This window comes from Pistacia vera, unplaced genomic scaffold, assembly GCF_008641045.1.
Source record: "Pistacia vera cultivar Batoury unplaced genomic scaffold, PisVer_v2 Contig251, whole genome shotgun sequence".
In the NCBI taxonomy this organism is placed as follows: Eukaryota; Viridiplantae; Streptophyta; class Magnoliopsida; order Sapindales; family Anacardiaceae; genus Pistacia; species Pistacia vera.
Genome location: NW_022196059.1, coordinates 356,503 through 381,183, shown reverse-complemented (window position 1 = coordinate 381,183; position 24,681 = coordinate 356,503). Strand labels below are relative to the sequence as shown.

Below are 24,681 nucleotides of genomic sequence, written 5' to 3'. Positions count from 1 at the left end.
AATCCAATTTCTCTATTAAATTATCTTATCCAAAGGATACTAATATAGTAACGTTACCATAGATAAGTTGGAGTATAGTAACATGAAATCAGAAAATATTAACTTAATTAGCAAAAAAACAGCTATCATACAATGATTTTGAATCTCGTTTTCTCTCTTACAAGGGAATGAAAGTTCTGGCAAGAACCAAGAGCAAAATAATTGCCTATACAAGCTTCTCTTTTCTTCCAAAAAAAAAAAAAAAAAGAAAGGAGGCTTGCCCTACAACATATCTCAAATATAATTTCTATACAAAAAGTGTTCAAGCCTGGCGCTATAAGTTTATAAGAGATACATAAAGATACAACTAATTAGCATTTAGATTCCTTTTAAATTGTAAAATCCATTTCTGTTATTGCACATTCTGAGTTCCCCCATTTTCAGGCCTTGGAGGCTCAGCGTAAACTTGCCCTTGCTCTCTAACATCTCTGAACATCGAAAGAAACGAGTTGAAGCCTTCGGCAGAAGCCCCTCCTAAGATCCATAACAATAGTGAGCTAAATGAATTCATGGTCCCTGGGTTGGGACCAGTTTCGCCTTGCCGGAGGTCAGTTTGTCCTGGGATCCCTGTAGTGTTACCAACCCTATCTGTACTATCGTTTTCTGATCGTTCTGGTCCAGGAGCTTCTGCCCGATTGGCCGGCATGGCTTGGTCGGGTCCAGGTCTCCAGCCTTGCCCAGAGGCCATGTCTGTGTTAGGTGGGCCTGGGTTCCTTGTGTTCAATCTTGTGATATGTAATGTCGATGCAAGAATGGTAGAGGAGGTAATTTGGAAGTCTGGATGTTGCTGAAGCTGAGACCGGCGATTTTGCATGAATCTTTGCAGAGCTGGCACCTGAGGTAAGATTAGCAAAGGAATGAAAGATCAAACTTCAATCAAAGAACATAAGTGAAATAAATAAAAACATGAGTTACACTAACACAAAGGCTATATAGGCACTCTGCCTCATTGAGACATTTACAGCGAATGCAATTTCAGAGGGAAGATCTCTGGAAGTTGAAATATAAATCAATGATCAGTATTTAAAAGCCTAAATTTGCTTTTGGGATTGGTTACCTCAAAACGGTTCCAGAAGTATAGAATGAGGTGCTGCATAAATGCTGCAGTTGTAGAGAGGGCCAGATATGAAAAACCTGGAAATTTTAATATAGTTATGCCCTAAGACAAAAGTAATAGTTCCAGTGANCGTTACCATAGATAAGTTGGAGTATAGTAACATGAAATCAGAAAATATTAACTTAATTAGCAAAAAAACAGCTATCATACAATGATTTTGAATCTCGTTTTCTCTCTTACAAGGGAATGAAAGTTCTGGCAAGAACCAAGAGCAAAATAATTGCCTATACAAGCTTCTCTTTTCTTCCAAAAAAAAAAAAAAAAAGAAAGGAGGCTTGCCCTACAACATATCTCAAATATAATTTCTATACAAAAAGTGTTCAAGCCTGGCGCTATAAGTTTATAAGAGATACATAAAGATACAACTAATTAGCATTTAGATTCCTTTTAAATTGTAAAATCCATTTCTGTTATTGCACATTCTGAGTTCCCCCATTTTCAGGCCTTGGAGGCTCAGCGTAAACTTGCCCTTGCTCTCTAACATCTCTGAACATCGAAAGAAACGAGTTGAAGCCTTCGGCAGAAGCCCCTCCTAAGATCCATAACAATAGTGAGCTAAATGAATTCATGGTCCCTGGGTTGGGACCAGTTTCGCCTTGCCGGAGGTCAGTTTGTCCTGGGATCCCTGTAGTGTTACCAACCCTATCTGTACTATCGTTTTCTGATCGTTCTGGTCCAGGAGCTTCTGCCCGATTGGCCGGCATGGCTTGGTCGGGTCCAGGTCTCCAGCCTTGCCCAGAGGCCATGTCTGTGTTAGGTGGGCCTGGGTTCCTTGTGTTCAATCTTGTGATATGTAATGTCGATGCAAGAATGGTAGAGGAGGTAATTTGGAAGTCTGGATGTTGCTGAAGCTGAGACCGGCGATTTTGCATGAATCTTTGCAGAGCTGGCACCTGAGGTAAGATTAGCAAAGGAATGAAAGATCAAACTTCAATCAAAGAACATAAGTGAAATAAATAAAAACATGATTTACACTAACACAAAGGCTATATAGGCACTCTGCCTCATTGAGACATTTACAGCGAATGCAATTTCAGAGGGAAGATCTCTGGAAGTTGAAATATAAATCAATGAAGGATCAGTATTTAAAAGCCTAAATTTGCTTTTGGGATTGGTTACCTCAAAACGGTTCCAGAAGTATAGAATGAGGTGCTGCATAAATGCTGCAGTTGTAGAGAGGGCCAGATATGAAAAACCTGGAAATTTTAATATAGTTATGCCCTAAGACAAAAGTAATAGTTCCAGTGAGAAAAAAAAAAAAAAAAATTTTGGCTTCATACCATAGGCATAAGAGAAGAAATAAATGTGGAAAACCAGAAAGTAGAGCAAAAAGAAGCGAGGGAAGAACTTCATTGAGATTGGCGTGCGTACGCTACAACATAACATCAAGCACAAACACATTAGAAAGATAAAAGAATCAAGTATATGCTTTGATTCTTTTAACTAAAAAAACCAACTAATATCAATGGTTGACAAGTAACATGAACCTATGGCCTCTTTTACCATGTTTCGTAATATGAGAGAGAGAGAGAGAGACCTGATCAGTGTAAATAGTTCACATAACCAGACAAGAATCAAAACCATGAAAGCCAACAGCTGGTCATCATAAAACTCGAACAGGAAAAAGAGGATACCAATCATTATCTACACAATCCAACATACAAGTCTCTATCAGTTAAGTGCTAATAGCACAAAAATCTAAAAAGTAAAAGATGGGATATTTAAAACTCTTCAATATTAAATAAAGAAGTAGGATCAATGCATACCGGTACAAAGACAAGGGATTCAATTACATGCACAAAGATCAACTGAAATGTCGGAAGCTGATGCCGAGCATGGTGTTGAAGCTGCACTGCAGTAATTTGAGAGTAGGGTACATCCAATCATATCATAATCAGAGCAAAAAAGGACAGGAAGAATCATGATGCATGGTGGTAATGGCACACCAATAATGCTACCAATTACAGAGCTTGTTCCCACTAAACCCATCAATCAAGTAATATAAAGGATGAACTCTCATCACAGAAATTACATCCTCTACAGAACCTAAATAATTATTGAAACCTCTTCCAAGAGTGCAAACACGATAAGGTGAGAAATAAGCAACTACATCAATGAGGTTGTTCTACAAATTAACCGGCAGGAATGAACAAAAATATATGTGGGTATTAGCTAGCTCAATTGGTTATATCTCAAGTATTTAAACAGGTTTTGGCTCATAGCAGGTGGAAAGGGGTTTTGTAAGCTTGACTGTAAAAAGGGTTGAAAAAAGGAACAAAAGTATCTAACATGTTCTGCTGTGCGGTGATTACACCATGTTACGACCCCAGAGAAAAAGATTACATAAAGCAGACCTGTAAACTTCAGCATGCGAGTCTGTGTCTCTCTCAACGTAAATGAAACTGACATTGTGGTTGTGAAAAAGACAAATAATGACATCATAAGCACGCCACATTTTGTCACCAGATAATCTGCATATATTAAAGAAAAAAGAGATAACTCTTAACTCCATCAGGTCACAATCAATATACATATACTTGATTCAATAACTAAAGAAATTCCTCCTGCTATGTCATGTATCACTAATATAGGTAATTGTTAACAATAGGCAAATATTCAGATACAAAATTGACCAACTTCTCTGAGTGCAATATGATGCAAACTCAGCATCACGCTATAGTACTTGGGATCTTTTAATACAGTTATGCACAACAAATCTACTTCATTTACCCAAGGAATATTTTGTTATCTAACAAGGCTTTCACTATACATGATATTTGCTGGAGTTTACAAGTGGATTGCCTTCAAATGAAACACTATCAATTAAAATTGTTTGTTTGTTTTTTTTTTTTTTTTTTTGGACCTTTTAGGCCAGGACAGGATGCGGATGGAGAAAGTAGGTTGGCTGTTTTATAGAAAGAGGAGAGATATCAGTGGAATACAGAGATCTAATGCAAGCAAGTCCTATAGATAAAACTCATTATGGAAGTAAAGCTTTACTTCATTCCAACAAGAAAATAGTAAAAATTAATTCTTTTTTTTTCTTTTTTGGCATTTCTGTTTTAGAAATATAATCTCCACAAGGAAAATTGGCACACAATTACCAGGAAAAAAAATAAGAAACATGCCCATTCAGTTTTCTTTTTCTAAGATAGTTCTAGGGACGTGAATGTAATTTTGAATAGAATGACAACAAATGAAAATCACTGGATGTTTGTCATTTTCTTTTTTCTTTTTAAATTATAATTCATGTCTTATGTGCTAAACACTTCAAATTATTGCCAAACTCCTACGAAAGTGGGAATCACACACTCTTGCCCATGTCAAGACACAGTATTGATGCATGTTCAGCAAACAATTCCTGACATCAAAAAAACAAATTGATAAATAATCGCCAACCAAATAAGACCTATATAAATTGCATCAAGGACATTATTAAATAAGATAATGCAACCTCAACACACAAACAAGCACTTCATAGAAGAAGAAATAAGGCAAAACATATCAAACCTCCAAACTTTGCAGGACCTTCTGGTGGTTCGTGAGCATAACTAAGATTATAGAACTCCTTTGTCTGATAATTAAAAAGATAACCTGCAAACAAATTCAAGAAGTGATTAGTGACCCACCTCATAAATCTCATCTCATTTCTTGACTTTTGAGTACCTGTATTAGTTTTTCCTCACCTTGTTTTCGTTTTTCTATAATACATGGAATCATTTCCTTTGCCAGTATTTCAATGATATTTTAATTGATTAAGAGTGCATGCATCAATTCACTCAGAACTATATGTAATTCTGAAAAATCTATTTGTATATTTTGGCCAGGAGTCCATACAGTATCATTTTCTTCCTTTGAATCAAAATACTTGGATTCTCAAATATTTACACAAAGAGCAAAAATAGTTTAGAGTTAAGAGTTCCATTATCAAATGTAAGAAGTCTATAACTAACGTAATTATAGATCAAAAATAGTTTAACAGAAAAAGGATGGTTTCGATGATAGAGAACAGAGAAAAGAGGCAAAGAGTAACATGTCATTTTTAATTGAGAAATAAAGCAGTTCAATGAGAGAGAGAAGAGAGGAGAAAGAATCCCAGCATTTGTTTCCATGACAGAAGTACAACTTGTTAATTTATTTAAACATAAAAATCCCAAATCAGTTTAACTCCAAACCATTGCTATCTAAGTCATAAATTTATGTCAAAATTTGTGTAAAGTACAGAAAACCTAGGAGTTGTCTATGTTTTTTGAGAATCACCAAATCAAACAAAACATGGCTTGGTATCTTGATCGCAAATTAAGCCAAATAATTAAACCCCCAAAACCAAATCATACCAAAATGTAAATTTGTAATTCTGTTTGGTTTGATTTGGCAGTTTGAGGTTAGACCAAAGAAAATGTTATTATTTTTAAACATATAATCCATGAAGCATACAAGTTATGTATTTAAGATTCTTTAGTACAAACACAATCCAAAGTTTTAGAAAAATTTTGTATTTAAACTTGAAAGCCACAGTTACCCAAAAACATATTAAATTGATGATTTATCAAACTACTAAGCAAACAATGAGAAAGAATAAAACATGGATCGAGCCAATCAAATATCCAGTTAAAGTTCCATGTCCTTTCACCCAACTTCACTTTCCCAAACTCAAGAATACCCATTGCTGCTGTTGACAACAGCCAAAGTTAAGTGAGAGAAAAGAAAAAGTTATGTTAGACAGACGCTCACTGAATTAGTAAAACATTAAATGGGAAAGATGTCATTGGAAGCGAAACCTTCAGATTTTTTTTTTTTTTTTAATTTAATAAAGAAACAGTAGAAAAAGGCCATTCCGCATGATTGCAGGGCTATGGCCTAGCTATTCTGTGATTCAAGCTGTCAACAAACATATAAAATATTATAAATTCAACTAAAAAAATTATAAACTCAAAGACAAACTGACACTGTTATATATTTTGCATTTCATGCTATATACTTTGCATAAGATGTACTGTAAATAAAATTTCATATAGCAGAATCCAGAGAACCGACAGTTACCTTGACCAGGAGAGTTCAGTAAGCTATTCATCAAAATAGTATCATATCCACACAATCTATTTATGAGAAGTTGTTGCCACCTGTATGTAAGAAAAATTCAAGTACATTTTAGCTCAAGCTTCACATGCATACCACTCGAAGCTTTAAAATGGAAACAAAATTTAGAGACTTATGGCAATTTTTTCCCACATTAACTTTTCAAAAGCTTTAACAACAAAATCTCTTGATTCAATAAACAATGTGATATGACTAAACTTGAAACCTTGAAATCAAATTGCCAGACCATTAGCATCATAATTGGCATTGCCATAACTGTTTCTAGAGTAAAGCTAAAAAGCCATTATTTTAAACTGAAATTTTCCTTCATTAAATTTAAGCTCTCACTGCAACTCTTTTCACTTTCTCCCCAGACAATAACAATTCTTCGATGATAAAATATGTAATGAATAATGTGCCAAACTGTTATATGCATGATTAATACAACACCAAAAACTTATACTCGCAAAAAAGTTCAAAAACCAGTGAAAATGATGCTGTAGACACAGATGAAATAACAGACTTAGTAGCATCATATATTTTCCAATATGGTTTTAAGTTATAAACTGTAATTCTCTGCTTAAATGACATATGCAGGCACTTAAGTTTCTATATAATTTAAAACTAAGAATACTAATATCTAGAATAATAACTTAAGACTTAAAATGTCATACAACAGATATTTGTCAATTTCAAGATAAGCCAAACCATGGTATGTAGTTGCAATTAGCGAATAACCTGTTTCCAAAGCAGGAATGCCTAGCTGATATGCTAATATTAACAGCGTATGTTATGCTGAGACCTCGCTGATTCAGGTACAGAAATTCCCTACAGAACAAGTTAATTCAGAAACATTAGAAAACCTAAGATAAAAAATAAATAAAAAAGAATTACCTTCTCCATTGTGTATAATAAGTAGGTTCAAACACTTTGCTTCTATCTCAAGCCACTGCACTGCAAGATGACAGATTTTATAAAATATTAAATCTTATTACACAACTCAGGCAGCTGAAAAAGAGAGGATGTGATTCTACTAAATATTCACTCCTGCATATAAATCATATGATCTACAAATCCAACCAGTATTTTGTAATAACCATTTAACATTTTTACTCAGAAAGGTAAGCATACCCACCAGATTATCCTACCCTATTGCGTAATATTACAAAAAATGAAGCAAACCCCCGTTTGCTAAACTTCTGCATTAATATCTTGGTTCCAACCCCTTACCAGTATATATTAAAAAACTTGGAAATCTAAAAAATCATAAAGATGAAAATTAAACTCATTAGCCAGATTGCATTCCATAATTTTGAAATTATAGCGTGTAAAAATATTTAGTTAAATGGCTTTCACAATAAAGAGCAAGAAAATTTACTGAGTTCTAACTTTCTTTTGCATAGAGACAAAGATTCTCTGTAAAAAAAAAAGTACACAAAGTATACAAGAATGGACATATGTCCATATAAAAGGACAAGCTGTCCCTAAACCCAAGGATTCATAGAACAACACAAAACGAAAGCACACCTCCCTATTCCAAAATCTTCAAACTGAAAATCAAATTCCTGATCAAATTTGCACAAAAATCTTCCCTAGCTAGATAACTGAAGTTCCAATCTGTTAAATATGAAATAAGAAACATCTTTGAATTTTTAAGTAATAGACACCCAAAGAGAAGCCCAGAATTTTACTTTATCACCCTCGACCAAATCCCTTCTCCAATTGTATCCTCAAAAATTCTCCTATTTCTTTCTAACCAGATAACCCAATTCCAAAACAGACAAGCTTTTCTTCTGCCTCCCTTAAATCAAGAGACCTAAAGATTAGGACTACAAACAAACAACTATAAGGGGGAGGTGGGTGATAGTGAGTTACCTGCATATGCTTTTACCTGTCCAAGTAAAGTATTTGCAACCACTTTGGAACATCAAGATTTAAATGAACCCCAATATATTCGTACTAGAAAATTCAAATTCAGCATGAGAGAGATATTTCGTAATCATAATAAATAAATCAATTTATGATTCAAAACGATACATTAGAAACACATTTCTATAAATGAAGTAACTGAATCAGAAAAGCAGTTTCTGTTTGAGAGAGAGCATAATCATGAGGAATATTAAACTAAATATCAATTGGTTGCATTTAAACTTCAAAGGAAAATGAAAACAAACTTCAATATGGGCTATGTGGAAAAAAGAAACGGAAAAAAGGAAAAAATCAGAACTTATTTCACATCCTCACTTCTCAATTCATTCTCGTATGTTTACGGTGAACAACTTATCAAATGGCACAGCTAGTGTCAAGATGCTTACAAACCAATTAGTAGTGCTATATGATTATGCCACACATATTGGTATACACTACACGGTAGGCAATAGTGCACAACATAGCATCCTCTATATAGTATTCATAGGTTAGCACACTGCCCTTTGGTATTTTTGTGAATTTAATTTTTAAGAAAGAGAAAGGAGAGAGAGAGAGGGCCCACAGTGCTGAAATGTTCACAATGACCTGGCAAAACGGTTGGGACCCGCGGTCGACCCCATACCCGGTAAATTATATAGGTATGGGTCTGTATTATTAAACCCGTTTTTTAAGACCCTACCCGGCCCTACCCGTTTTGTAAACGGTAGACCGGTACACCCACAGGTGCCCGTTTTTAATTTAAAGAAAAAAAGTTTTTCTCTTTCGTAGCATTGACAACCCTACAAGGCTACAACACCTTTTGTTTGCCTTCTCTCTCTCTCTCTCCAAACTTAACTTCTCTTCTATCCCATCAAACTTTTGGCCTATCCCATCAAATTTGGCAGTAGAGTTGGCTAAATCTTTCACAAACTTCTCTTCTCTTGTTCATTCGTAGTTCGCCTCTTTCCTATCAAAATCATTCACAATCTCCATTCATTCCCCTTCCCTAACCCACTATTTTTCTCCCAAAGAGTTTTTCAACAACCCACTCTTCTTCTTTGCACTAAGGGGCTATTGGTAAATAGATCCAATTGATGGCGTAAAAAAACCTTGAATTCACCCACCCTTCTCACTTCTGGTTCATCAGATAGGTTGTAAAGCAGCACATTTCCATTTCTTCAAATTGTTTTCTCTTCGTGTTTCTCAAGATTTCGAGTTTTTAAGATTTTTCTTTTTTGGGTTTGTTTTGTGTTTCAGTTATGGGAAAGAATGAAAAACATTGTGTAATTTTGGAACAGTTTTCTTTTCTTTTGTTTTTTCAAGGATTTGAAGATTTTGAGGTTGTTCTTTTTGGGTATTTGCTTTTGGGTTTGGGTTTGGTTTGAAGAATGTGATAATGGATGAGGTGGCAGCCAGGCCGCCTTTTTGAGTTGTGACGAAGAAGTATGTGAAAATGTGGTATAAGGATGGAGGGTGGGATTGGCGCATGAGATTGCAAGAAGGAAGAAAAAAGAACAAAGATTGCTTTGAGATTCGTTGGAAGGGTCCTAAAGTACTTTGAGAAGAAGTCAAGAGGACTTCACTAGAAACAGGTACCGCGGTTCCACCCGTACCCGTGTAGGGTAGGGTACGGCCTAAAGTATTGAACCTGTTTATTCGACCCGTTTAAGACCCGTACCTAAGACTCGTACCCGTTTAGACCCGACAGTACCCGGCCCACCCCCATTTTGCCAGTCTATTCACAACAGGAATCCAAATGCAAATGATGATAAAAAATTTTATAACAGCAAATCTTAATAATACATTGTTCAGTACTTGAGAATGTGAAAAATGGAGGTAAAAAAAAATGGCTATGTGGAAGCAAACTAAAAGAATTTTTGTGAAATATTTATCAAGCTTAAAAAAAATATAATAATTTACTCACCCCACATCTCTGGAAACTTCCTATATTTGCATTGTGTGTCTCCAAAAGAAAGATCGCCTGTACCACTTTTTGCCAAAGTTTGATTGCAGCTTTAATTGTCTCCGCCTGACAAAGGGAATTACGTAGCTCTTCCTTATCAGTTTTAACAACTGCACCATCAGCCCTTGACCTAGAGCTTTGACTATTACCAAAGCTTTCTGCTTGATCACCAAGTTCCCTACAGTCTTCCAAACTTCAATGCCAATTTGCCCTTCCAGCATTGGAACCAATCCAATTCAACCAAAATTGAAGCTGAAAATTCAATTCATCTTCATCCACATTGGCTACTTCTACTGTAGTGGTTGCAGTTTCCACACTAGGAAAATCAGTAACATTAGAATCAGACCCGTTTTGCAACCACAAGCCAGCACTGGTTATCTGCAGCAAAGAAAAAGGTTTGTGTCTCAATCTGACACTTCAGGCCATTAAGAAACAAACTCAAGTTATCTGTAAAATACAACTAAATCTCAAAACTAGATACCTGGACCCTAAAATAACAAATAAAACAGCACACTTCTAAATTACATGGAGGAATCAGGAATTTTAGTGAGGCAAAGCTAACCAGGAAAATGCAAGTTGCACTGAATTAAGAATTGCTTGCCGAGCCACCCTTGCTACAACCTTGAGTATGTATTCAATGTTCTATGTAATGCCTATGGTATTTGCTGTATACATCTTGTGTTATAGTGCTTTACAGATCATATCATAAACTAAAAATTATTATAAAAAATCAAATACCAATTAACATATCATCAAGAACTGGGTCTTCTCTAATTTGATTTACCTGAGTTTTTGAGGTGCTATTGACACATATCACTTACGATATTAATGATTACAGTTTATTCACTCAAATGTTTCCTTTCCAAACAAACTAAAACACCATATTGGCTTGTTATCCCCATATAATTCAAGATTGTCTTCTTGTTCTCCTGTATATTTTCTACAAGTAGATAAATCCAAATGAAAAAATAAAATAGAACATAGAAACCAAAAAGGAATTTGGCAAAACTCCATCATGTCACCTGACATGCCATCCCTTCAAACAATTGAATTTGTGAGTTTCTTCGTATCACAAAATTAGCAAATCAGTTTCTATCAAGCAGAGCATCTAGTCAAGTACCATCATTAGAAGTAGCCCAACAAAGATTGAATTAATCCAAGTCATCTCCATGCAACTTTTCTTTAGCAACATTTAGGAATCCTTGGCCAGAGAGACAAAAGATAGTTGTCCCACACCTAAATACAACGTCATAGTTGATACTCCTAATGCAATAATTGATTGCAAAAGCATTCTCAGAACTTAAGGGCCACTCAAATACCGATAGATCGATAAAGTAACTGACACTATATTTCGCCACAAAGACATTACTCTAAATATCAGAAAAGAACATATTCTGGTAGCAGTACAACATAGGTGGAAAACAGTGATAAAACCCACTTCATGCACAAAGTTTCATTTTCAATTTAGTCATATCCGCACTATACACAAGGTTTTACAAATAATATGAAGCTGAACAATAGGCAGCAATTTAGTAAATTTGCAAGCAAACAAACAACTAAGCTGAAATTCAAAACAACAAGATCACACACATACCTAATTTGAATAAGCTGGGCTTCGTCGTCTCAATTCCAGAGAGTTCACTCGAACATCCAGGCTTTATATACAAACAACCATACAGAAGTAAAAAAATTACCCATCTATCATTGAAAAAATCAAACAAAAAACACAAACCCACCTCCGATTCCATAAATTTCAGTTTGGGGCTTCTGGTTGACATAAAAATTGAAGAAGTCGATACAAATTAGAACAATTAGAACCCAAAAATAGAAAGAGCTGAAACCTGTTGAACATGTTGGCGTGCATAAACAACAAGAACACAAACAAGTGATGCAATGAAAAGATAGATGTATTCCAAAGCAGCTCTAACTTTAGGCGTCAACATCTGAGAGAACCTCTCTTGAACCCTTATGATGTCTGCTCTGGATCCATTTTTTGTACGTGCATGCACTGGACAAATCGTTGGAGAGATATCTCTGCTCTGCTCAGAGACAGAGATGACGTTAGGATTAATTTTTTTTTTTTTTTTTTTTTCTGAACTCTCTTGGGATTATTTTCTTATTATTGTTTCTGTTTGACCTTTGGGAGTGGTGGGAAGTTCTCCCTCTGTTTTGTTGAAATATCTTAACACCCATTGGTTTTGCAAACTAGCAAAGTTACCCTTTTCATCTTTGTCACTAATTTGATTTATTAATGGAACTCCAATTTTCCCTTATTTTTTAACAAAATATATCGAAAATGTATTTTAAATTTTACACATTTTTTCCCTAAGGATAAAACTTTAAAAATTTTAAAACTAAATTCATACCTGAAATTCATAAAACATATACCTGTCTTTTATTATTTTTAGATATAAACCTTCCAAATCAATATAAATTCATAAAATTCAAAAACCAAATCAAATCTCAAACTCAAAGAATATATTGCATATACAAAGATATATATAAAAAAGTGATGTGGTATAAATGAATAAAATGTTATAAAAATCAAATTCATTAATTGTAGATAGATGATTTATCAGTTAAAGAAAAATGACATCTTTTATATGTTTTTTTTTTTTTTTAAAAGATAATTATGTGTCGTAATACTCTTAAACCATGCTAATATTCATAATTTCGAACTAACATTACCAAATTAATCGAATCTTTATTCCTAAATTATAATCTTCAGCATTATATTTGAATAGAGCCTTTAAAATCAACAACCACTTTGTTAAAGATGATTTCAAGGAATTTTTTTTTTTTTTTTTTGACATGTGAAAAAAAAATATTTATACCCTTCTCTATTGTCCTTAATTGTGTGAGAGGGCTAGAATATGAGAAAAAAATTTGTAAATGGAAATATTTTTGAATAATCAAGTGAGAGTTTATTAACTAATATTCCCAAATTGGAGGTGATGATGTCAGTTTAAAACACTTGTGGGTGTTTCTAAAGTCTGAAACTTAGGGGTGTCACAAAACCCATTCATATTGATGACTACTCCTATGTAGAGGATTCTCTATTGAGACTTTATCCAAATAATTTTATTATAAAATTTACATCTATTGTTATTATGGATTTGACATTCTATTTTATCTTCATCTTCAATCGGTCTTCTATATCAATTTCTTTTCTTTTCATCCTTTTAGTTTTCATGGTTAACCATTGTGATCATTTACTAAAATTTGAATGCATGCTCATGTAAATTGGAGTAGGACATGTCTAAAAAGGGCTTATGTGTTAGGAACTCGATCCTGGGATGATTGGGGAGATATCGCGAAAAGGGTACGTTAGGTAGAATCAGACAATTAAAATATCTTGTAATAAGGATATCGTTTAGAATAAGAATTATAATTACTCTATTATGCAATTAGAAAAGGAATTAAAAATCCTTTTAGGACTCATTTGGAGTCAAGTGTAAGGCTATATAATAGTCTAAATCTAGATCGTGGTTATGAATGAATAATTTTGTGAATTAATCTCTTTATCTCTTGTTCTTGGAGGTCTCTATTCCTCATATAAACATATCATACACCAAGCCCTATCATTATGTCTTAGGGTTTGATTATAATTTTGATACTTTTACTTAAGGGTCTGCTTGAGAGTTTTATGATAGCGGTTATGAGAATAAACCGCCGTATCGGTTTTGAGGGTAAACCATCATAGCAGTTTTGAAGGGTTTTTAGTAGTGGTTGTTAAAACACCCAACCTATGCTTGGAAGTTTATTTTCCAGCGATTCTGACAGTTTAAAATGATAAATTTATATATATGCTCATAAAAATACCCCAACTCTAACCAGTACTTGGGGGTTTTGTTTTTTCAATTATAAGGTAAGAGTTCTTTACTTGTTTTCTATTTATTAGTATTTTATAACTTCAAATGTGATAAAGTCTCATGATCCTTCTTCGCCATTCTTTGTAGAACCTGGAATGATTGAAAAATGGTAGCTCCACTTCTCCAAAAAAGCATCTAGAAATGAGATTTTAATAATTTTTTTTTTTTTATGATTGCTTAAAATTATTTTATATTTAATATGGTTGGAGACGCGCATAATTTTTTTTTTTTTGGATATAATTAGGATATTTTTATAGTGGATAGGGTATTTGTGAAATAAAATTTTAAAACCAACCAAAATACCCCGATTTGGGGTGTTTTATAAACCCCTCAAAAATACATTACACTAGTTCTGGGTGGTTTTTAAGCCAATCAAAACCAGTGTATAAAAAATTTGGCAAGTAATGGTTTTAGAACACATCAAAACCAATCTAATTAAAAACACCTCAAAACCAGTGGAAAAAAAACTCCCAAGCAGACCCTAATGATTAACGTGTCTTTAATAGAGTGTGTTATGCCTAAAATAAGGGTTGACATATGCTGATGTCATCAAGCACCAATCAGAATCCAGGAAAGCATTCTACCATCTAAAACATGACACGTCTCCAAAGGTAAAAGGATTATAGTTGTCATAGACCCAAACCGACTCAAGAATTTATGGCTGTGTGAATTTGGTTCACACACCTGTCCAAGCCTCGTTTAATTTAAGGATATTCTTTGAGTTCTAAATGAATGGGAAGGCAGGAGAAATCTACACGACACCAGGCCATTTGAAAGTGTAATCATTACCTTCAGCTAAACGGGTATAAATAGGTAGCTTCCCTCCATAAAATGGAAGTTAGACATGCACACATTCAACAAAGAAAACAGCAAAGACACACTACTAGAAGGAGATTGCCTTAATATTCTCTAAGAACACCAAACATTTGTAATCCCATATTGTAGCTCGCAACCTCTTGTAAGGTTGTCTAGTGATCAGAGAGTAATCTTTATATAATCGAACACAATAGATGTAGGACTCGCTTTAAGCATCTGAACTACTATAAAAATTATCTTGTCAACTTTATATTTACGTCTTTGCATGCTACTGTACTCACAGTAGCTCACCTACTCATTATAATCAGCTCACATTTTGGTGTCAAAATCAAGCATCAACAATTTGGCACTAGAAGGAGGGCAAGATTTCACCTCTCTATCAAGTAAACTCAATTGACCCGTCAGTTCCTTTTTCAAAGTTCAACCATAAATTCTTATGGTTCCTAGTTTCGAAACTAAGTGTCCTAGCATAAACAACAACAACAATGAGGAAATTCCCTACAACCATGAGGAAACTCCTCCTGAAGGAGTTCCAACTCCCCAAACCATAGCAGGGAACATTCCCTTGACCTCTTACACGGATCCTGCCCTAATCTATTATTTGGGAAAACCCGATAACACTCTCCAAACAATGAAGTAGCAATCGAAACGTTTGGACAAAATAGTACTACCAAATTCAGACAGGGCGGTACCACCACNATTGCTATCTAAGTCATAAATTTATGTCAAAATTTGTGTAAAGTACAGAAAACCTAGGAGTTGTCTATGTTTTTTGAGAATCAAACCAAATCAAACAAAACATGGCTTGGTATCTTGATCGCAAATTAAGCCAAATAATTATAACCCCCAAAACCAAATCATACCAAAATGTAAATTTGTAATTCTGTTTGGTTTGATTTGGCAGTTTGAGGTTAGACCAAAGAAAATGTTATTATTTTTAAACATATAATCCATTGAAGCATACAAGTTAGTGTATTTAAGATTCTTTAGTACAAACACAATCCAAAGTTTTAGAAAAATTTTGTAATTTAAACATTGAAAGCCACAGTTACCCAAAAAACATATTAAATTGATGATTTATCAAACTACTAAGCAAAACAATGAGAAAGAATAAAACATGGATCGAGCCAATCAAATATCCAGTTAAAGTTCCATGTCCTTTCACCCAACTTCACTTTCCCAAACTCAAGAATACCCATTGCTGCTGTTGACAACAGCCAAAGTTAAGTGAGAGAAAAGAAAAAGGTATGTTAGACAGACGCTCACTGAATTAGTAAAACATTAAATAGGGAAAGATGTCATTGGAAGACGAAACCTTAAGATTTTTTTTTTTAATTTAATAAAGAAACAGTAGAAAAAGGCCATTCCGCATGATTGCAGGACTATGGCCTAGCTATTGTGTGATTCAAGCTGTCAACAAACATATAAAATATTATAAATAAAACTAAAAAAAATTATAAACTCAAAGACAAACTGACACTGTTATATTATGTTGCATTTCATGTTATATACTTTGCATAAGATGTACTGTAAATAAAATTTCATATAGCAGGAAATCCAGAGAACCGAACAGTTACCTTGACCAGGAGAGTTCAGTAAGCTATTCATCAAAATAGTATCATATCCAACAAATCTATTTATGAGAAGTTGTTGCCACCTGTATGTAAGAAAAAATTCAAGTACATTTTAGCTCAAAGCATTCACATGCATACCACTCGAAGCTTTAAAATGGAAACAAAATTTAGAGACTTATGGCAATTATTTTCCCACATTAACTTTTCAAAAGCTTTAACAACAAAATCTCTTGATTCAATAAAACAATTGAATATGAACTAAACTTGAAACCTTGAAATCAAATTGCCAGACCATTAGCATCATAATTTGGCATTGCCATAACTGTTTCTAGAGTAAAGCTAACAAGCCATTAATTTTAAACTGAAAATTTTCCTTCAATTAAAATTTAAGCTCTCAACTGCAACCTCTTTTCACTTTCTCCCCAAGACAATAACAGATTCTTCGATGATAAAATATGTAATGAATAATGTGCCAAAACTGTTATATGCATGATTGAATACAACACCAAAACACTTATACTCGGCAAAAAAGTTCAAAAGACCAGTGAAAATGATGCTGTAGACACAGATGAAATAACAGACTTAGTAGCATCATATATTTTCCAATATGGTTTTAAGTTATAAACTGTAATTCTCTGCTTAAATGACATATAGCAGGCACTTAAGTTTCTATATAATTTAAAACTAAGAATATCTAAATGCTAGAATAATAACTTAAGACTTAAAATGTCATACAACAGATATTTGTCAATTTCAAGATAAGCCAAACCATGGTATGTAGTTGCAATTAGCGAATAACCTGTTTCCAAAGCAGGAATGCCTAGCTGATATGCTAATATTAACAGTGCGTATGTTATGCTGAGACCTCGCTGATTCAGGTAGCAAGAAATATCCCTACAGAACAAGTTAATTCAGAAAACATTAGAAAACCTAAGATAAAATAAATAAATAAAAAAAAGAATTACCTTCTCCATTGTGTATAAATAAGTAGGTTCAAACACTTTGCTTCTATCTTCAAGCCACTGCACTGCAAGATGACAGATTTTATTAAAATATTAAATCTATTACACAACTCAGAGCAGCTGAAAAAGAGAGGATGTGATTCTACTAAATATATCACTCCTGCATATAAATCATATGATCTACAAATCCAACCAGTATTTTGTAATAACCATTTAACATTTTTACTCAGAAAGGTAAGCATAGCCCACCCAGATTATCCTACATCCTAAATTGCGTAATATTGACAAAAAAATGAAGCAAACCCCCGTTTGCTAAACTTCTGCATTAATATCTTGGTTCCAACCCCTTACCAGTATATTATTAAAAAAACTTGGAAATCTAAAAAAATCATAAAGATGAAAAATATTAAACTCATTAGCCAGATTGCATTCCATAATTTGAAATTATAGCGTGTAAAAATAATTTAGTTTAAATGGCTTTTACCACAATAAGAGCAAGAAAATTTACTGAGTTCTAACTTTCTTTTGCATAGAGACAAAGATTCTCTGTAAAAAAAAAAGTACACAAAGTATACAAGAATGGACATAATGTCCATATAAAAGGACAAGCTGTCCCTAAACCCAAGGATTCATAGAACAACACAAAACGAAAGCACCTCCCCTATTCCAAAATCTTCAACACTGAAAATCAAAATTCCCTGATCAAATTTGCACAAAAATCTTCCCTAGCTAGATAACTGAAGCTTTCCAATCCTGTTAAATAATGAAATAAGAAACATCTTTGAATTTTTAAGTAATAGACACCCAAAGAGAAGCCCAGAATTTTACTTTATCACCCTCGGACCAAATCCCTTCTCCAATTGTATCCTCAAAAATTCTCCTATTTCTTTCTAACCAGATAACCCAATTCCGAAACAGACAAGCTTTTCTCCTGCCTCCCAATTAAATCAAGAGACCTAAAGAGTTAGGACTACAAACAAACAACTATAAGGGGGGAGGTGGGTGATAGTGAGTTACCTGCATATGCGTTTATCCTGTCCAAGTAAAGTATTTGCAACCACTTTGGAACATCAAGATTTAAATGAACCCCAGATATATTCTGTACTAGAAAATTCAAATTCAGCATAGAGAGAGATATTTCGTAATCATAATAAATAAATCAATTTATGATTCAAAACGATACATTAGAAACACATTTCTATAAATGAAGTAACTGAATCAGAAAAGCAGTTTCTGTTTGAGAGAGAGGCATAATCATGAGGAATATTAAACTAAATATCAATTGGTTGCATTTAAAACTTCAAAGGAAAATGAAAACAAACTTCAATATGGGCTATGTGGAAAAAAGAAACGGAAAAAAGGATAAAAATCAGAACTTATTTCACATACTCACTTCTCAATTCATTCTCGTATGTGTACGGTGAACAACATTATCAAATGGCACTAGCTAGTGTCAAGATGCTTAAAAACCAATTAGTAGTGCTATATGATTATGCCACACATATTGGTATACACTACACGGTAGGCAATAGTGCACAACATAGCATCCTCTATATAGTATATCATAGGTTAGCACAACTGCCCTTTGGTATTTTTGTGAATTTAATTTTTAAGAAAGAAGAAAGAGAGAGAGAGAGAAGGGCCCACAAGTGCTGAAATGTTCACAACTGGACCTGGCAAAACGGGTTGGGACCCGCGGGTCGACCCCATACCCTGGTAAATTATATAGGGTATGGGTCTGTATTATTAAACCCGTTTTTTAAGACCCGTACCCGGCCCTACCCGTTTTGTAAACGGGTAGACCAGGTACACCCACAGGTGCCCGTTTTTAATTTAAAGAAAAAAAGTTTTTCTCTTTCGTAGCATATGAGCAGACGCCTACAAGGCTACAACACCTTTTGTTTGCCTTCTCTCTCTCTCTCTCTCCAAACTTAACTTCTCTTCTATCCCATCAAACTTTTTGGCCTATCCCATCAAACTTTTTGGCAAGTAGAGTTGGCTAAATCTATTCACAAACTTCTCTTCTCTTGTTCATTCGTAGTTCGCCTCTTTCCTATCAAAATCATTCACAATCTCCATTCATTCCCCTTCCCTAACCCACTATTTTTTCTTCCCAAAGAGTTTTTCAACAACCCACTCTTCTTCTTTGCGACTAAGGGGCTATTGGTATAATAGATCCAATTGATGGCGTAAAAAAACCTTGAATTCACCCAGCCCTTCTCACTTCTGGTTCATCAAGATAGGTTGTAAAGCAGCACATTTCCATTTCTTCAAATTGTTTTCTCTTCGTGTTTCTCAAGATTTCGGAGTTTTTAAGAATTTTTCTTTTTTGGGTTTGTTTTGTGTGGTCGAGTTATGGGAAAGAATGAAAAACATTGTGTAATTTTGGAAACAAGTTTTCTTTTCTTTTTGTTTTTTCAAGGATTTGAAGATTTTGAGGTTGTTCTATTTTGGGTATTTGCTTTTGGGTTTGGGTTTGGTTTGAAGAATGGTGATAATGATGATGAGGTGGCAGCCATGGCCGCCTCTTGTGAGTTGTGACGAAGAAGTATGAGGTGAAAATGGTGGTATAGAGGATGGACGGGTGGGATTTGGCGCATGAGATTGCAAAGAAGGAAGAAAAAAGAACAAAGATTTGCTATTGAGATTCGTTGGAAGGGTCCTAAAGTACTTTGAGAAGAAGGGTCAAGAGGAACTTCACTAGAAACAGGTACTCGCGGTTCCACCCGTACCCGTGTAGGGTAGGGTACGGCCTAAAGTATTGAACCTGTTTAATTCGACCCGTTTAAGACCCGTACCTGTAAGACTCGTACCCGTTTAGACCCAGACAGTACCCGGCCCACCCGCCCATTTTGCCAAGTCTATTCACAACAGGAATCCAAATGCAAATGATGATAAAAAATTTTTATAACAGCAGAATCTTAATAATACAATTGTTTCAGTACTTGAGAATGTGAAAAATGGAGGTAAAAAAAAATGGCTAATGTGGGAAGCAAACTAAAAGAAGTTTTGTGAAATATTTATCAAGCATTAAAAAGAAATATTAATAATTTACTCACCCACAGCTTCTGGAAACTTCCTAATATTTGCATTGTGTGTCTCCAAAAGAAAGATAGACGCCTGTACCACTTTTTGCCAAAGTTAATGATTGCAGCTTTAATTGTCTCCTTGCCTGACAAAGGGAAATTACGTAGCTCTTCCTTATCAGTTTTAACAACTGCACCATCAGCCCTTGACCTAGAGCTTTGACTATTACCAAAGCTTTCTGCTTGATCACCAAGTTCACTATCAGTCTTCCAGAACTTCAATGCCAATTTGCCCTTCCGAGCATTGGAACCAATCCAATTCAACCAAAAATTTGAAGCTGAAAATGTCAATTCATCTTCATCCACATTGGCTACTTCTACTGTAGTGGTTGCAGTTTCCACACTAGGAAAATCAGTAACATTAGAATCAGACCCGTTTTGCAACCACAAGCCAGCACTGGTTATCTGCAGCAAAAGAAAAAGGTTTGTGTCTCAATCATGACACTTCAGGCCATTAAGAAACAAACTCAAGTTATCTGTAAAATACAACTAAATCTCAAAACTAGATACCTGGACCCTAAAAATAAAACAAATAAAACAGCACACTTCTAAATTACATGGAGGAATCAAGGAATTTTAGTGAAGCAAAGCTGAACCAGGAAAATGTCAAGTTGCACTGAATTAAGAATTGCTTGCCGAGCCACCCTTGGCTACAACCTTGAGTATGTATTCAATGTTCTATGTAATGCCTATGGTATTTGCTGTATACAATCTTGTGTTATAGTGCTTTACAGATCATATCATAAACTAAAAAATTATTAGTAAAAAATCAAATACCAATTAGACAATATCATCANGAATTAAGAATTGCTTGCCGAGCCACCCTTGGCTACAACCTTGAGTATGTATTCAATGTTCTATGTAATGCCTATGGTATTTGCTGTATACAATCTTGTGTTATAGTGCTTTACAGATCATATCATAAACTAAAAAATTATTAATAAAAAATCAAATACCAATTAGACAATATCATCAAGAACTGGGGTCTTCTCCTAATTTGATTTTACCTGAGTTTTTGAGGTGCTATTGACACATATCACTTACGATATTAAATGATTACAGTTTATTCACTCAAATTGTTTCCTTTCCAAACAAACTAAAAACACCATATTGGCTTGTTAATCCCCATATAATTCAAGATTGTCTTCTTGTTCTCCTTGTATATTTTCTACAAGTAGATAAATCACAAATGAAAAATAAAAATAGAAACATAGAAACCAACAAGGAATTTGGCAAAACTCCATCATTGTCACCTGACATGCCATCCCTTCAAACAATTGAATTTGTGAGTTTCTTCGTATCACAAAATTAGCAAATCAGTTTCTATCAAGCAGAGCATCTAGTCAAGTACCATCATTAGAAGTAGCCCAACAAAGATTTGAATTAATCCAAGTCATCTCCATGCAACTTTCTTTCTTTAGCAACATTTAGGAATCCTTGGCCAAGAGAGACAAAAGATAGTTGTCCCACACCTAAATACAACGTCATAGTTGATACTCCTAAATGCAATAATTGATTGCAAAAGCATTCTCAAGAACTTAAGGGCCACTCAAATACCGATAGATCGACCTAAAAGTAACTGACACTATATTTCGCCACAAAGGACATTACTCTAAATATCAGAAAAGAACATATTCTGGTAGCAGTACAAACATAGGTGGAAAACAGTGATAAACCCACTTCATGCACAAAGTTTCATTTTCAATTTAGTCATATCCGCACTATACACGAAGGTTTTACAAGATAATATGAAGCTGAACAATATGCAGCAATTTAGTAAATTTGCAAGCAAACAAACAAACTAAGCTGAAATTCAAAACAACAAGATCACACACATACCTTAATTTGAATAAGCTGGGCTTCGGTCGTCTCAATTCCAGAGAGTTCACTCGAACATCCAGGCTTTATATACAAAACAACCATACAGAAGTAAAAAAATTACCCATCATATCATTGAAAAAATCAAACAAACAACACAAACCCACCTCCGATTCGCATAAATTTACAGTTTGGGGCTTCTGGGTTGACATAAAAATTGAAGAAGTCGATACAAATTAGAACAATTAGAACCCAAAAATAGAAAGAGCTGAAACCTGTTGAACATAGTTGGCGTGCATAACAACAAGAACACAAAACAAAGTGATGGCAATGAAAAGATAGATGTATTCCAAAGCAGCTCTAACTTTAGGCGTCAACATCTGAGAGAACCTCTCTTGAACCCTTATGAATGTCTGCTCTGGATCCATTTTTGTACGTGCAGTGCACTGGACAAATCGTTGGAGAGATATCTCTGCTCTGCTCAGAGACAGGATCGTTTAGGATTAATTTTTTTTTTTTTTTTTTTTTTTCTGAACTCTCTATGGGATTATTTTCTTTATATTTGTTTGTTTGACCTTTGGGAGTGGTGGGAAAGTTCTCCCTGTTTGTTGAAATATTTAACACCCATTGGTTTTGCAAACTAGCAAGTTACCCTTTTCATCTTGTCACTATTTGATTTATAATGGACTCCAATTTTCCCTTATTTTTTAACAAAATATCGAAAATGTATTTTAAATTTTACACATTTTTCCCTAAGGATAAAACTTTAAAAATTTTAAAACTAAATTCATCCTGAAATTCATAAAACATATACCTGTCTTTTATTATTTTAGAATATAAACCTTCCAATCAATATAAATTCATAAAATTCAAAAACAAATCAAATCTCAAACTCAAAGAAATATTGCATATACAAAGATAATATAAAAAAGTGATGTGGTAAAAATGAATAAAAAAGTTAATATAAAAAATCAAATTCATAATTGTAGATAGATGATTTATCAGTTAAAGAAAATGATACATCCTTTATATGTTTTTTTTTTTTTAAAGATAATTATGTGTCGTAATACTCTTAAACCATGCTAATATCATAATTTTCGAACTAACATTACCAAATAATCGAATCTTTAATTCCTAAATTTAATCTTCAGCATATATTTTGAATAGAGCCTTTAAAATCAACAACCACTTTGTTAAGATGATTTTCAAGGACTTTTTGTTTTTTTTTTTTACATGTGGAAAAAAATATTTATACCCTTCTCTAGTTGTCCTTTAATTGTGTGAGAGGGCTAGAATATGAGAAAAAAATTTGTAAATGGAAATATTTTTGAATAATCAAGTGAGAGTTATATTAACTAATATTCCCAAATTGGAGGGTGATGATGTCAGTTTAAACAACTTGTGGGTGTTTCTATAATCATGAAACTTAGGGGTGTCGAGCAAAACCCATTCATATTGATGACTACTCCTATGTAGAGGATTCTCTCATTGAGACTTTATCCAAATAATTTTTATTATAAAATTTACATCTATTGTGTTATGGATTTGACATTCTATTGTATCTTCATCATTCAATCGGTCTTCTATATCAATTTCTTTTCTTTTCATCCTTTTTAGTTTTCATGGTTAACCATATGTGATCATTTACTAAAATTTGAATGTATGCTCATGTAAATTGGAGTAGGACATGTCTAAAAAGGGCTTATGTGTTAGGAACTCGATCCTGGGATGATTGGGGAGATATCCGAAAAGGGTACGTTAAGTAGAATTAGACAATTAAAATATCTTGTAATAAGGATATCGTTTAGAATAAGAATTATAATTACTCTATTATGCAATTAGAAAAGGAATTAAAAATCCTTTTAGGACTCTTTTGGAGTCAACTGTAAGGCTATATAATAGTCTAAATCTAGATCGTGGTTATGAATGAATAATTTTGTGAATTAATCTCTTTATCTCTTGTTCTTGGAGGTCTCTATTCCTCATACAAACATATCATATACCAAGCCCTATCATTATGTCTTATGGTTTGATTATAATTTTGATACTTTTACTTAAGGGTCTGCTTAAGAGTTTTATGATAGCGGTTATGAGAATAAACCACCGTAGCGGTTATGAGAATAAACCACCGTAGCGGTTTTGAGGGTAAACCATCGTAGCGGTTTTGAGGGGTTTTTAGTAGTGGTTATTAAAACACCCAACCTATGCTTGGAAGTTCATTTTCCAGCGATTCTGATAGTTTAAAATGATAAATTTATATATATGCTCATAAAAATACCCCAACTCTAACCAGTACTTGGGAGTTTTGTTTTTTCAATTATAAGGTAAGAGTTCTTTACTTGTTTTCTATTTATTAGTATTTTATAACTTCAAATGTGATAAAGTCTCATGATCCTTCTTCGCCATTCTTTGCAGAACTTTGAATGATTGAAAAATGGTAGCTCCAC

The 24,681-nt window shown here is 33.9% G+C and overlaps 2 protein-coding genes across 3 annotated transcripts; both read right to left on the bottom strand.

Annotated features, from left to right (window-relative positions):
* Positions 1 to 265: 265 nt before the first annotated feature.
* On the bottom strand, positions 266 to 1,216 carry LOC116132420 (membralin-like protein At1g60995). Its single transcript, XM_031418070.1, has 2 exons — positions 1,097 to 1,216; positions 266 to 874 (listed from the first exon to the last, which is right to left on the bottom strand). The coding sequence occupies exons 1-2, from the start codon at positions 1,133 to 1,135 to the stop codon at positions 392 to 394; spliced, it is 522 nt and encodes a 173-aa protein (XP_031273930.1). The 5' UTR covers positions 1,136 to 1,216; the 3' UTR covers positions 266 to 391.
* Positions 1,217 to 1,440: 224 nt separating this feature from the next.
* Positions 1,441 to 22,758, bottom strand: LOC116132416 (membralin-like protein At1g60995). Of its 2 annotated transcripts, none has more exons than XM_031418066.1 (14): positions 22,510 to 22,758; positions 22,256 to 22,318; positions 20,390 to 20,821; positions 18,348 to 18,429; positions 17,334 to 17,395; positions 17,168 to 17,262; positions 16,372 to 16,451; positions 4,667 to 4,750; positions 3,511 to 3,627; positions 2,923 to 3,008; positions 2,694 to 2,800; positions 2,437 to 2,528; positions 2,276 to 2,352; positions 1,441 to 2,049 (listed from the first exon to the last, which is right to left on the bottom strand). In XM_031418066.1, the coding sequence occupies exons 1-14, from the start codon at positions 22,660 to 22,662 to the stop codon at positions 1,567 to 1,569; spliced, it is 2,013 nt and encodes a 670-aa protein (XP_031273926.1). In that variant the 5' UTR covers positions 22,663 to 22,758; the 3' UTR covers positions 1,441 to 1,566. The 2 variants fall into 2 exon arrangements, with proteins under 2 accessions (XP_031273926.1, XP_031273927.1); XM_031418067.1 differs by having other exon boundaries at positions 22,402 to 22,526.
* Between the last annotated feature and the right edge of the window lie 1,923 nt (positions 22,759 to 24,681).